The 14,432-nt window shown below is 35.6% G+C and overlaps 1 protein-coding gene and 1 long non-coding RNA gene across 2 annotated transcripts in view; one reads left to right on the forward strand and one right to left on the reverse strand.

Annotated features, from left to right (window-relative positions):
* Positions 1-14,432, forward strand: part of LOC309642731 — a 414,473-nt gene that overhangs the window by 203,047 nt on the left and 196,994 nt on the right. The gene's annotated exons all lie outside the window — the stretch shown is intronic.
* The window catches only part of MCU (mitochondrial calcium uniporter), a 221,220-nt gene that overhangs the window by 22,911 nt on the left and 183,877 nt on the right, over positions 1-14,432 (reverse strand). The window contains exons 3-4 of the mRNA XM_082424565.1: positions 7,740-7,910; positions 6,043-6,147 (exon numbers count right to left, since the gene is read on the reverse strand). Of these exons, the coding sequence (XP_082280691.1) occupies positions 6,043-6,147; positions 7,740-7,910 (276 nt within the window). The remainder of the gene's footprint in view (positions 1-6,042; positions 6,148-7,739; positions 7,911-14,432) is intronic.

A 14,432-nucleotide genomic window follows, 5' to 3' on the forward strand; every position in this document is an offset into this window, starting at 1 on the left:
CAATTTATAAATGAGGAATTTTGAGTCCTAGAGAGATAAGATTAACAAACATTTTTGTATTAGGTACTGATCTATTCACTATAGAGGGGAAAAAAATTCAAATATGAGGTGGTTTCTCTCCTTAATGAGGTCTAATAATGATATTCACAAAGCTGCACGGCTAGCAGGGAGTGGGAAAAGGTCTTCTGACTGGTAGTCCAATGACTTTTCTATTCCATGTCCTTTCTTTTTCCATTTCCACTTTCAATACCATAGTTATACTGTATTTGCTTAGAAATCCAAGGAGGGAGAAAAGGAGGGAGGAAGGGAGGAAAGAAGGAAGCAAGCAAACAAACTAAACAGACCCTCTCCTCTTCCTTTTCTTAATGAAGCACACACATGTTAATGATCAAATATGTATAGACAATCATAACCTGAAAATCTATAAAATCTGAAATCAGGCTTGGTATTTGTTTTATAAAAGAGTTTCTATTAGAATGTCATTCATTGAAGACTTATTATTTTAAAATTAATATTCATATTACGGGTTCTGCTGTGTAGAAAATTTATTTTTTATATCAGTCTTTTCTTTCATGGCTTCTTCTGTGTTTTATGTTATAGGTAGAAACATATTTTTCACTCCAAGTTTGCAAAAATATTTCTCTTTTGATTTTTTTCACTATGATAAATTATAAAATCAGCAGCTAAGTGAATGATAATATACATTCATACAATGTAACACATAGCAGCTGTGAAAAAGAATAAGGAATTCTTTATGTTCTGGTATTTTAAGATCTTCAGAATACACTGTTAGGTAAGAAAAGCAGTTTGGTGGTTTTATACCTTGACATCTAGTTAAACTAGAATTATGTTTCCCCATATATCCCAAATTCCCCCAAATTCCCTGTATGGTTCTGAATTAGAGTTAGCCAAAAGAGAGATTCAAGTGAGGTTTAGAAGGCAGAAGTGAAGCAGAAGCCATCAGGCTCTGAAGGTTGTCGTTAGTAGTGAGAGAGAGATGCAGAGGTGCCTGGAGATGCCGGTGTGTGCCTGCTCTCCTTGGCTCTGCATCCACCTCTTTTTTCTCAACTGCCACCTCTGATGCTTAACAGCAAATCCACGCCCACAGCCAGATGCAGCTTTCTAGAGCTGTGCTGTCCAAAACAGTAACTGCTTGCTGTGTGTGGCTATTTAAATTTAAATTAATTAAAATGAAATAAAATTTAAAATTCAGTTTCTCGGCCATACTAGCCACATTTCAAGTGCTCAATAGGCACATGTGACTGATGGCTACCATATTGGACAGTGCAGAAATGGAACATTTTCATCGTCACAGAAAGTTCCATTTGATAACACTGTCCTAGGGATCTCTCTACCAGCCCTCCTTTGCTAATTCTTCTTATCCTACTAGTTGGACGCGCTTGAATTTCCAGGTTCCCTGGCAAGCTTTGATTTGTCCACATGTGCCATCACTTCAAAATTAGTAACTTTTCTCTGATCTTTCAAGCTCCCCTTTACAGACTCTTACTTCTTTACCTTCATCTACAACTGTACAAAGTCTCATTCCTATAAAAAATCTTTTATTCCACTTTATTCACATGCTTCTGCTTCCCCAATTGAACCCTGACCGACATGAACAGTATATGTATGATATGCTATTATTTGCATAAAAAGGGAAAAAAGATTTTGCATTCACATTTGCTTATGAATGCACTGACTCTCTGATAGGAAACAAGAAACTAAGAACAATGCTTGCTGGTAAGAGGAGAAAAGGGTGGCTGTGAAACAGGGATGAGAAAATCTTTTCCCATATACTCTTTGACTTTGGGAGTTGAACATTGTGAATGCATTATCATTCAAAGCAAATAAAATTTAATGTGCTACAACATACCTTCAAACAGCAATGAAAAGACTAAAAAATGATAATTCATAGGAGATTAATCTCACAGATGTCCAATTCTAGACCTGGCTGAACACAGAGTTGTTATCTTTCTGATCAGTAAAGCCCTGGCAAACTCAAGAGACTTAGCTTTATTTTGTTAGATTTTCTTGACAGGAAGAATATGCTTCCAAGGTACTGTCATGGTGGAGGAAAACAACCTCAAACCCTTGACCCTGAAAAATGTGCCCACCTATTTGGAGATGAAATTATAGGAAGAGAGAAGGTAAATCTGCTAATGGCTTAACAAAAACACTTCTGGATGATCCGTGTATGCTTCACTAAAAATGCAATTAAGATGTTTATTAATGTTTCTGCACATGCCATCAGTGCCAGGATAATTAAGGTACACAAAGACAGGGAGATGTGCAAAAATAATGGGGATTAAAAAGTCTTTTCAGCTACTATAATGGTTTGGGAAGGATTCTGGCTATCTGAGTCTCTGATAAGGTATTCATTATAGTTGGTATTTGGTTTGCCTGTTCAACACTCTCTCTCAATTACTTACATTATTAGGAGAGAAGCAAGGTCTCCAATATCCTCTGGATGGATAAATGGGGGAAAGGGCTTAGTGTTGCCAATCAAGATGAGTCTCCTTAGCACAAAAACTTTCAACGACCAGTGCTCACAGGGGAATCCAGCCATATACAGCTTTGGTAACCAAAAGAATGCAATGGAACTTGCAGCTAGCCTTGCTGCTATGACCTGCCCCCTTGTTCCATTTCAGTTTTTTCCTGCCTCTTCCCTCCAATTTTGGCATTAGGTACAAGGGTTGTCAGTACTTAGGTATTCGTAATACCTATGACTGCCAATCCCACATAAACATCAAACATGGCTATATTAGATCCTATATGAATAAGCCCTCTATCCTCAGTGCCTGCTGAAGTATGTGAAGTTAAGGTTTACTGGTGCACAACATTCATAGAGCATTTTTAGCTCTAAAGTGCTATCCATGTACAGGGAAAAGAAAAATAGGAGAGAAAAGCAAAAATTAAAGGGGCGTAAGGAATGAGTAGAAAAAAACTGTGTCAAAACTTAAAAAACTATTCTGGAAAAGTTTTCCATCATTGACTATTTTAACTTTTATTAGATAAAGTATATTTGTTCCATCTGCTCCATGTATATATAAAATCCTAGTGTTCTTCTCATTATCTAACACCCAAAACCTAGTGCCTTCAACTTCTTTTCTCCATTTAGCTTTTTCACTAAAAACAGTGACAGTATGGGGAAGAGGAATATGTTTACCCATCTGCATGATTGGCATCCCTCCTCAAATACAGAAATTCAACTGTTCTCTCACTCACTGCAGCTGACAAACAGTGGTGACTGGGAGGAAGATAATATGATGGAAACAAAATGAAAACCTATCTTACGTTTATTCCAAAAGAAAAAAAGATTTTTTTTACTGTTTTAAAAATTGAGGGAAAAGTGTTTACAAACTTAAAACAGTATTATTTAAGCTTCTGTGAAAAAAGTATATAATGACATAATCACTCATTGACTAATAATAACAGAGCTGAGAGAGATTTGATGTCTAAATTTAAATAGTAAAATGGTCTTTTAAAGTTTTATACTAATGCTACTAGTGAGCTTATGAAATTTCATACTTCAAATTACAATTATCCCATGAATTATAGACTTCTGACCCTTGCAAACCTCACATTCTAATTGACTTCTAGGGAAGGTGGATAGATATCCCACAGTTCTGAGATACAGATAAAACAAAGAGTTGTAAGGCAGCCAAACTGATTACCAGACAATCAAATATAATTTCTCCCCTTTTCAGTTTCTACCTTTACTTTCCCTATTCAACTTGAGAATAGCCCTATTTAAAAAATTAAAACTTTCATTTCTTTTAAAAACACAGTATTAGACAAGATGGTTGGAATTATTCATTCATTAAAATACCTCTAGTTTTTGACAACATAAATCTTTACTTTCCGGATTGTTATACTTTATATAAGAATATATTAGTCAACTTTTAATATTTTACTAATGCAGTAGAAAATCAAAATAGAATGAACTCTCTAGGAAATTCACATACACACACAAAAATTGAATATAATGCCCTTAAGGTCTATCCATGTTGTTGCAAATGGCAGGGTTTCCTTCTCTCTCATGGCCGAATAATATTTTAGATACACACACACACACACACACACACACACACACACACACACACACACACACACGCGCCACATCTTCTTTATCCATTCATCTGTAGATGGACACTTAGGTTGTTTCCATAGCTTGGCTATTGTGAATAATGCTGCAATGAACACGGGAGTGTAGATATCTCTTTGAGATTCTGATTTCATTTCCTTTGGATATATACACCAAAGTGGAATTGCTGGATCATACAGTAGTTCTATGTTGGTCAAAGGGTACCAATTTTCCAATTATAAGATGAATAAGTTCTGGGGATCTAATGTACAGCATGGTGACTATAGTTAACAAAACTGTAATGTATACTTGAAAGTGGCTAAGAAAAGTAGATCTCAAGTGTTCTCATCAAAAAGAAATGGTAATTATGGGAGATGATGGAGGTATTAACTAATCCTGTTGTGGTAATCATTTCTCAACATATAAGTGTATCAAATCATCACACTGTATACTTTAAACTACACAGTGTTATATGTCAATTATATGTCAATAAAGCCAGAAAAAAATAAAGAGCAAATTTAAAGAACAACAACAACAACAAAAAACTGAGTAAAATAAGGCCTGTACTTCTGTTATTTTAAACAAAACGTCTAGTCCAAGAATCAGGGAATAAAGAAGAAAAACATATTAGTATAGCTAATATATAGCTAACAATCCTTGGTCTACATGTTCAATTATTCCAACTTAATAAAATCTGATTCAGTAATGTCTTACTATTTAAAGGATTCTTTAACTCATTTAACTCGCTCAATATAGGATGACTACCTAAGTCAATGGGGTATACAAAAATCACAGTGCCTTCCCTCTGATCATTTGAAAAGAAAAGGAATGAAGAATTCAGAGAAGAGAATAATCACTTCTGGTTGGCTGGGAGTAAGAAAAAGAAAGAATGGGATCATGAAAGCCTTCATGGAAGAGCTGACATTGATGATTTTGACCTGAGGAAATAGGAGGTAAGGAAGAAAAGAAAAAGGCATCTTAGAGGAAAGGTGAGAAAACACTGAGATGGCAAAGGAAAGAGCAAAGGAACTAGAGGGTGGAGGAAAAGTAGGCATCTTTTAAGAGGAAAAGAGAAAAACTTTAAAGGTAGATGTGGACCAGATTTTGGAGGCATTCAATACTTAGGCTTTTACTTAGAACTTTTTCTACATTAGAAACAATTCTCAAAAGCAGAATGGAAAATAACAAATGTCCTAGGAAGCTGATGGAGGGGGTGGTGGTTGAAGGGGAATTAACGACAGCAGTGAGTGACAATGAATATCAAGGGCAAAGAGAGAAAGATGACCAAAAGAGACACACTTTAAAATGTTATTTTAGAGGACTATTTAATAGCATCAGTACTGTGCAAAGCCATATCGGAGTGTGGGGTGAAAAGAAAAATCAGTAAAACTAACTTTGTCTTTATTTAAATTTTTGATATTTTGTTTATCATGGATTTTTTGCATTAACTTTGGTTTTTAAAAGTAGTTCATGAAAATATTTGATTACTGAGTTTTTTGGCACCGGAGGCAAATATCCCATTTTTTCGCCTAAAAGCATATTCTTGTCCGAAGTTCCCAAGGACTGTTATTGTACAATAATTGACTTTCAAACTGCTAACCTTGAGCCATCAAAAAAAAGGGGTTAATTCCTGTTACAAATGTTTAAGAGGACAGGGAATTCCATAATTTTTAAGAAAGATTCCCCCAATAACGTTATTAAAATAATATGACTTTTAGCTTGTATGGAAGGAAGGAGTTTAAGTTATATAGAACACTCATTTATGTGAACAGTGACAAGAGCCGATAATAAAGCATTCTGGTGTCTATGTTTTAGTCAGTGTACTAGCGAAGTGCTACCTATATGTAAAACTTTGACTGCTCTTTGAATACTGTCTGTTTCTCAAATTTACCCAGGGGAAAAAAAGTTCTTTCCAAAAGCTGTTCTCACATTTCTCTGGCCTTATCAAGGTTACTTGTTACCTCTCTTTGGTGGTCGTACATGATACGTTAAGTCATTAATGACCAGTTTAAAGTCGTCAAGGAGGAGGAGGTCTATCCCTGTTGAGGCAGCAACTCGAACGCCATCTGTGAAAATTTAAATGTGAAAATTTGAAGGTCATATGTCCAAAATTATTCAAGAATGGTCAGGAAAAAAGCAATCCTCAAAATAGATTTTAAAATTATGTCTTCTCTTTTAAATTTCAGTTAACTTTTTGCCTTATCCCTAAGTTCTATGCTAAACAAAGCTTATACTATCTGAGGCTTTCTGTTTTCATGGCAATCTTCTTGGTGAAGATTTAACAACGTGTTTTTCTGGAAGAACTTTATGAACAAGTGAAATAATTACATAGATGTATAGGTGTCAGCTGGAAATCTAGGGTCACTGGGAGAGGTGCATGGATGTCTATGATGGAAGTTGGTTGAGTAAAACACCCCATGTTTTCTAATATATGGTACTTCGCAGTATAGTTACTGATTAGTTGCCAATAATCCAGTAGGGGCAGATGCTAGGGTTTGCAAAGTACACCAAGCTGATCTATTAATTATATTACAAGATGAGTTGAGAATTAAGAATATTTAAAATACTTAAACTACAGAAATGTGGCAAATTAGCAACAACTGAGTAAATCCAAGGGTAAATAGGTACTTACTGTACTAGGCTTTTACGTTTTCTGTAGGTTTAAAATTTTTCAAAGTGAAAGTGTGAAAAATGTAAGGCACTTAAAAAAAATAAATAAATGAAATGGATATCATGTCAAATGGGAATTTTTAGTGCCTTATATTATTTTCAAACCATATGTCTATTTTGTAAGCATTTATGTGAAAGACCTAAGAAGATTTAAAAAGAAGGCCTAATATTTCATATCTTCAGAGATGATGGCTCAACTACTAGAAAAGTTTATTCTACACCTAAGGTAATGACAAAAGGTCTCAAAAGTATAAATGTGATTGATGGTTCATCTTTGCCCATGGCATTATACGTGAGGTGCTTTTGAATGAGATCCCTGTGTATATACCCTTGCTAAAACTGAGCAATCATATTCTGAAAATTGGGAGAGAAATCACTGTCTCTCTTGACATTTGCTAAGCAAAAGACTGTGTCCTAAAGTTAAGAGCATGGGATTCTTTTGCAGTGGTGTGTGTGTGTGTGTGTGTGTGTGTAAAAACAATTTGGAGTGAAATGATGGGTGGGTGGGAATTAATAATGAAGGTGTATGCCCAGTAGTGGGATTGCTGGGTGGTATGGTAGTTCTATTTTTAGTTTTTTAAGGAACCTCCATATTGTTCTCCATAGTGGCTGTTATCAATTTATATTCCCACCAACAGCATGGGAGGGTTCCCTTTTCTCCACACCCTCTCCAGCATTTACTGTTTCTTGATTTTTTGATAATGGCCATTCTGACTGGCGTGAGGTGATACCTCATTGTAGTTTTGACTTGCATTTCTCTAATGATTAGTGATGTCGAGCATCCTTTCATGTGCCTCTTGTCCATCTGTATGTCTTCCTTGGTGAAATGTCTATTTAATGGCCTATGTGGGAAAAGAACCTAAAAAAGAGTGGATATATGTAAATGTATAACTGATTCACTTTGCCATACAGCAGAAACTAACACAACATTGTAAAGCAACTAGGTTCCAATAAAAATTAAAAAAAAAAATAATGAAGGTGACTATACCTGGTGAATAGATTGCAACTCTGTCAATTCCCCGATCCTCTTCTTGTAGTTGTCGTAAAAACACACCAACAGAGTCTGAGATAGGTTTGAGTGTAAACTGGCAGCGTTCACGCCGGGATGGTAGCCTCACAGATATCACAGGTAACCCATTTTGATACACCACTGTCACATCTGAATGAAAAAGACCCATAACCATATGATAATTAGATTTCATTATAAGTTAAAGTGACATTATTAATCTTCTTAAATGGGGGTTTATTATTATTAGTGTGGCTTAAAATGTTTTCTAAGGTTCAAGAATATGCCCTTTAGCTTTAGTTGAAGGTTATTCCAGGAAATGGCTTATGGAAGATCATATCTATCACACAATTCACTTTGCAGAAAAAAGACTATATGCAAAGGATTATCTTTTAAGTGGGTCAAGGAGAGGCTTTCCCAGGAATTTAAGGTAAAGTTCTTGGTATTGGTGAATACAAACCCTGAATCCATTTAGGAAAATTTTATTAAGTAGCCAGAGATTGCTGGGCCAAATTCTATACCTTGTAGGAGGTGGCTCTTGGGAGCCAGAGCTTTTTTAAGAATCTGTGGGGAATGACATGTGAAAATACACTAATAAGTGAGACTTACTGAAGGACAATCAACTCATATTTCTGTAGTACATATAATATTATATCCAAGGTGCTTGATAAGTAAGCATTCTCTTATACAATTTGGACATATTATGATATAATAAAAAACAATTCCTTTTAAGTTCTCTTGAACATTTTCCTGAGGTTAGCAAGAGGCCAAAGCTCAACTTTTGGGATTTACTAACAAAACGTTATTAAGGGAACCATTATCATAAGCTACACAACTGAAAGGATTTTCTACAACAGAACGGCACAGAATTCCTTATTTCCTTATCTTGTTCCTTAACAGTCTTGATTTATATAGAACCTTAGTCCCTAAAACAAATGTCAGAATAACTCTTTCAAAATAATTTTCAAATGAATCTTTTAATAAATAAATTTTGAACCAGAATTTTTTACACAAGCAACCAAGCATTTAAAGATGATAATTTAGGGATTTCCCTGATGGCACAGTGGATAAGACTTCACGCTCCCAATGCAGGGGGCCTGGGTTCAATCCCTGGTCAGGGAGCTAGATCCCACATGCATGCTGCAACTAAGAGTTCACATGCCACAACTAAGGAGCCCACGTGCTGCAATTAAGGAGCCCACCTGCCACAACTAAGACCTGGTGCAACCAAATAAATAAATAAATATTAAAAAATAAATAAATAAAGATGATAATTTATCACTAGTCTGTGAAAGGAAAACAGGGTTTGGAATCAAATCTGGTATGGAATCCAGCCAAAAATAATTAATTAATTAATTAATTTTTAAAAACCCACTTAGCATACTGCTTTAAGATGAGTGATGTTTCTTTTTTTTAAATAATTTTTAAATTAATTAATTAATTTTTGGCTGCGTTGGGTCTTCCTTGCAGCACGCGGGCTTTCTCTAGTTGCGGCGAGCGGGGGCTACTCTTCGTTGCGGTGTGCAGGCTGCTCATTGCGGTGGCTTCCCTTGTTGCGGAGCATGGGCTCTAGGCACCCGGGCTTCAGTAGTTGTGGCTCGTGGGCTCTAGAGCGCAGGCTCAGTAGTTGTGGCACACGGGCCTGGTTGCTCTGCAGCATGTGGGATCTTCCCAGACCAGGGCTCAAACCCTTGTCCCCTGCGTTGGCAGGTGGATTCTTAACCACTGTGCCACCAGGGAAGTCCCTGATAATGTTTCTTTATTAGCTTTTTTTAAGAATCAAAAGATACACTCTATAAAGTTTTTAAGGATTCGTATCCCTCAAAATTGAAGAGCCGAGAGGAAATATACATAGAATAATGTTCTGGAGATTCTAAATGCATCAAACTTTTCATAGTTGTAGTCATTTACATCTTATTTCCTCGCCTGGTCTAGTAAATTATAATGCCTACAACGAATACAAAAGCCTCACACTACATTGTTTCGTGACTTAAATTTTAGAAGTAACCCTTATTGAAGCACAGTTTATAAACAACAATATACACTCTTATTTTAAATGAACATTTGATGAATTTTGACATAATAATCAAGATAAAGAACATTTCCATTAGCCCCCCCCCAAATTCTCTTGATCCCGATTCAAGTTAACCCCTGGGCAACTACTGATTGGATTTTTTCACCACAGATTATATTTAGTTTTTCTAGAGTTTTATACTACTGGAATCATACAGCATGTACTCTTTTGTATCTGGCTTCTTTCTTTCAGCATAATGATTCTGAGATTCACCAGTGTTGCTGCATGCATTAGTAGTTAATTTGTTTTTATTGCTGAGTAGCATTTAAAATTGTGGGTACACCACAATTTGTTCAATCATTCACCTGTTGATTGACATGTGGATTGTTTCCAGTTTTGGACTGCTATGAATAAACCTTTTATGATTATTTACTCACAAGTCTTTGTGTGGACATATGGTATACCTTTTCTCATCCTTTTACGTTTAACCTACCCACGTCTTTATATTTCAAGTGGGTTTCCTGCAGGCAGCATATGGTTGAGTCTTCCTATTTTATCCAATCTGACAATCTCTGTCTTTTAATTAAAGTGTGTATATCATTAGCATTTAATAAATTATAAATATTGTTGTGTATGTCTGCCATCTTGCTACTTTTCTTGACTCTACTCTTCTTTCTTCCACTTTTCTTCGATTCATGCCCTCTTTTAGATTAACTGAGTATTTTTTTATTACATTTAATCTCTACTATTGGCTTATTAACTGTACCTTTGCATGTTTTGGGGTTACTCTATAGCAGGTATTGCCAAACTTTTTCTGTAAAGGGGTAGACAGACATTAAATACTTTAGGCTTTGTAGGCCATAAGATCTCTGCTGCAACTTTAGACTCTGCACTGTGGTGCAAAAGCAGCCCTAGGCAATATGTAAACGAATATGCATGGCTGTGTTTCAACAAACTTTATTTACAAAAATAAGGAGTGCACTGGACTTGGCCTATTGGGTTTGCTGAACCCTACTCAAGGGTTTACAATATATATCTTTAACTTATCACAGTTAACCTTCAAGTAATATCATACCACTTTAGGTATAGTGTAGAGAACCTTACAACAATATACTTCCATTCCCCCTGTATTGTTCTATATTTTATTTCTACATGTTATAAACCACACAATACATTATTTTTACTTTGATAACTGATTATACTTTAAAGAAATTTTAAAATGAGAAAAATATCTTTTATATTTATACACATATTTACCCTCTGGTGTTCCTCATTGTTTCTGGTATAGATCCACATTTCCATTTGGTATCATTTTCCTTTTGTCTCAAGAGCTTCCTTAAACATTTCTTGTTGACAATAAATTCTCTCAGTTTTGGTAAAGTGAGAAAAAGTCTATTTCATCTTCAATTTTGAAAGACATTTTTGCTATGTAAAAAATTCTAGGTTGGCTTTTTTTTTTCCTTTTAGTGCTGTAAAGAACTTGCCTTCTGGTTTGCACAGTATATGATAAATTTGTGTACATTCTTATCTTTGTTCCTTTGTATGTAATATGTCTTTTTTCCTCTGGCTGCTTTTAATATTTTCTCTTTATCATTGGTTTTCAGCAATCTGATTATAATGTTCCTTTCTATGGTTTTCTTTATGATTATTCTGTTTGGGAATTGTTAAATTTCTTAGCTCTGTGGGCTCATCGTTCTCATCAAATTTGGAAAAATTTTGGCCATTATTCAAATATTTTTTATGTCACCCACCCCTCTCCTTATGGGATTCCAATTATACTTATATTAGATCATGTGGTACTATCACACAGGGCACTAAAACTCTTTTCATATTATTTTAGGAGTTTTCCCCTCTCAGATTCATTTTGGATAGTTTTAATTGCTATGTATGTCAATGTCACTGATCTTTTCCTCTGTAGTGTTTAATCTGCTATTAATTCCATTTATATTGGTTTTCATTTCAGATATATTTTTCACCTCTAGAAGTTCCCTTTGTTTATTGTTCTATTTTCTATTTTTCTTCATATTATGCTTATGTTTTCTTCTCTCTCTCTCTGAATATAAGGGTCACATTTATAATAACTATTTAAAATCCTTGTCTGTTAATTCCATCATTTCTGTCATTTGTAGGTCTGGTTCAATTGACTGATTCTGGCCCCCCCACCCCCCACCCTGCAGCTTCTTCACATGCCTAGTAATTTTTGATGGGAGATTAGACATTGTGACTTTTACACTGCTGAATACTGGATCTTGTTGTATAGTTAAGTTACTTGCGTATTAGCTTGATCCTCTCAGGTCTTTTAAGACAGATCTAGAGAATCCTTTATTCTAGGGCCAATTTGGCTCCACTTCCAAGTTATGGTTCTTCTGGGAGTCTCTGCTGAATGTTCATGTATTCAGTGATGTCTCTCCTCTCTAGCTGGTGGGAAGTCAAATGATTTCTGGCCCTGAGTGAGCACTAAGAGTTATTCATTTTACAGCTTCTGGTAATTGCTATTTCCTTGGAAGTTGTTATAGCCTGGCCTTGTGGTTTAGAATTTAACCAAAGCCTCAGGCTGCAAGCTGAAGCAATGTAAGGTTAATTTCATTTGCTTCTCTTTTCTCAGAGATCAAAGTCCTGTCTTGCCTACTGTCCAATGTTTAGAAACAGCATTTTCATGTATTCTGTCTGGTGTTCTAGCTGTTGACAGCAGGACAGCAATTCCCACAGCAGTTAATCCTTTGTGGATAAATGATTTGAATTTTTACATGAAAACTAAAAAGAAGCAAAGTCAGAAATCTCTGTTTATTCCTTCCAAAAGGAGAGTCTGAGTTTCCTAAGGAAAAAGAGGCCAAAAATAGTAATATAAACTTAATACATAGCATGTACCACCTAAAGTTTTCAATATCTAAAGTAACTTGAAATTTTTGTCATTTTCTTTCTCATTTTTAAAAGAATCCTTAGCAATCCATTGTTTCCATAAAGTCAGAGCCAGCAACATAAATATCCCTATTTGTTCTATAAGCAGTAATGATGATGGGGTCATAAAATTAGGTGATTAACTTGTCTACCTGGTGTTTTCTTCCCCCCAATCCAGTCTTCTTTCTATTGATATATGCAAAAATATTCACACACAGATTTCAAGAAGTAGACAGAGTTGGATTTAAATAAAAGATAGGAATCTGTGAATCTTAAACACATAAAGTATGGAAGATTTCACTAATACATCAGTTTCACAGGAAAGTGCTTAGGGGTTACTGTTTTTAAATAACTGAGACAAAGTCAACAGATAAAATTAAGGTCTTTATCACTCAGTTTAACTTTTTCCTTTAAAGATTATAAAGCCTTTAAAAGGAATTAAATATGAAAGCTTTGAGAAACTCTGCACGGATAGCACATTTCAGAACTGACAAATCTTTATTACAATACTGCTTTTGAAATAAATTTCCAGGTCTCCTTCTTTCCCACACACTAGATTATAATGCAAATGTTAGATTTCTTGTTGTGCAACCAAAGAATAACAATTACCATAGTTCCTCAAGTTTAACAATATACAAAATTGCTGTTGGTTGTAGTGAAGTCACAATGGGAATTTACAAGCTAATGACAGCTGTCAGCTACTATTCTCTAGAGATAAATACTCTTTTTAAGTGTAAATTGCATCAAGTAACTTTTTGGTTGGTTAAAAAAAATCTTTTGCTTTGATTTCCATTTCAATAAATAAGAAATAATCTAAGTACGTTCTATAGCAGTGTGGTTCAAAGAAACCTAGAAATTATGGGGCATCCCATACAAATACTGAGAGACAGAATATGACAACTGATTTAGGAATAAAAATTAAAAGGCCAGGAATTTTCCAGAGTAAGAAGAGAAGTGCAAGAACAACAGACACATGGGGTTGAAGAAGTATTTAAAAAAAAAAAAAAGGCTTTGGAGCATTAGGTGTAGAAAAAATCATATAATACAAATGCTTGTTATTTAGCCAACTGTTAAAAATTTATAGTAGGAAAATTAGTTGGTGTTCAAAATAATTAGTAAAATCTCCTCTAAAATATATCATTTTATGAACACTGTTACTGAACATAAGTTCGTGTGCCTGATGCACAGTGAAGCCAAACAAACCGAAACGTCAGAGTATGAAGCAGAGAAAGGTTTATTGCAGGGTCAATCAAGGAGAATGGGTGGCTTGTGCTCAAAAATCCCAAACTCCCCAATGGTTTTGGGGGAGAAGTTTTTATAGGCAAAGTTTGGGGTGAGGGCTGCAGGGTTTGTGACTTTCTTCTGATTGGTTGGTGGTGAGGTAACAGGGCGGTGCCCCAGGAATCATGCGCCCAGCCTGAAGTTACCATCTTCCACCTGGGTGGGGGCCTTAGTTCCTGCAGAAGAACTCAAAGATACTGTCATGTATATTCCTTGAGGAGGAACCAGGACCCTGCCCCAAGGCTGCACTATTGCTTCTTAACTGTTCCTCCCTTGTTTCTGCATTCCCTCCCCTCCCTGATTAGCAACAGTGTGAATCAGCCCTTTGGAACTCAGGAAAGGCTGAGGCTGAATGAAGCCCATTTTCTACAAACAAGAAACAGGGACACAGAAAGGACTTGTACCCAGGAGCCCCACAGGCTCCTGCTTGGTTTCAACATGACTGTATATCTCTTAAGGACTTATTATGAAAGGGAACTGGT

This window comes from Balaenoptera physalus (assembly GCF_965194825.1).
Source record: "Balaenoptera physalus genome assembly, chromosome: 14".
Taxonomy (NCBI): domain Eukaryota; kingdom Metazoa; phylum Chordata; class Mammalia; order Artiodactyla; family Balaenopteridae; genus Balaenoptera; species Balaenoptera physalus.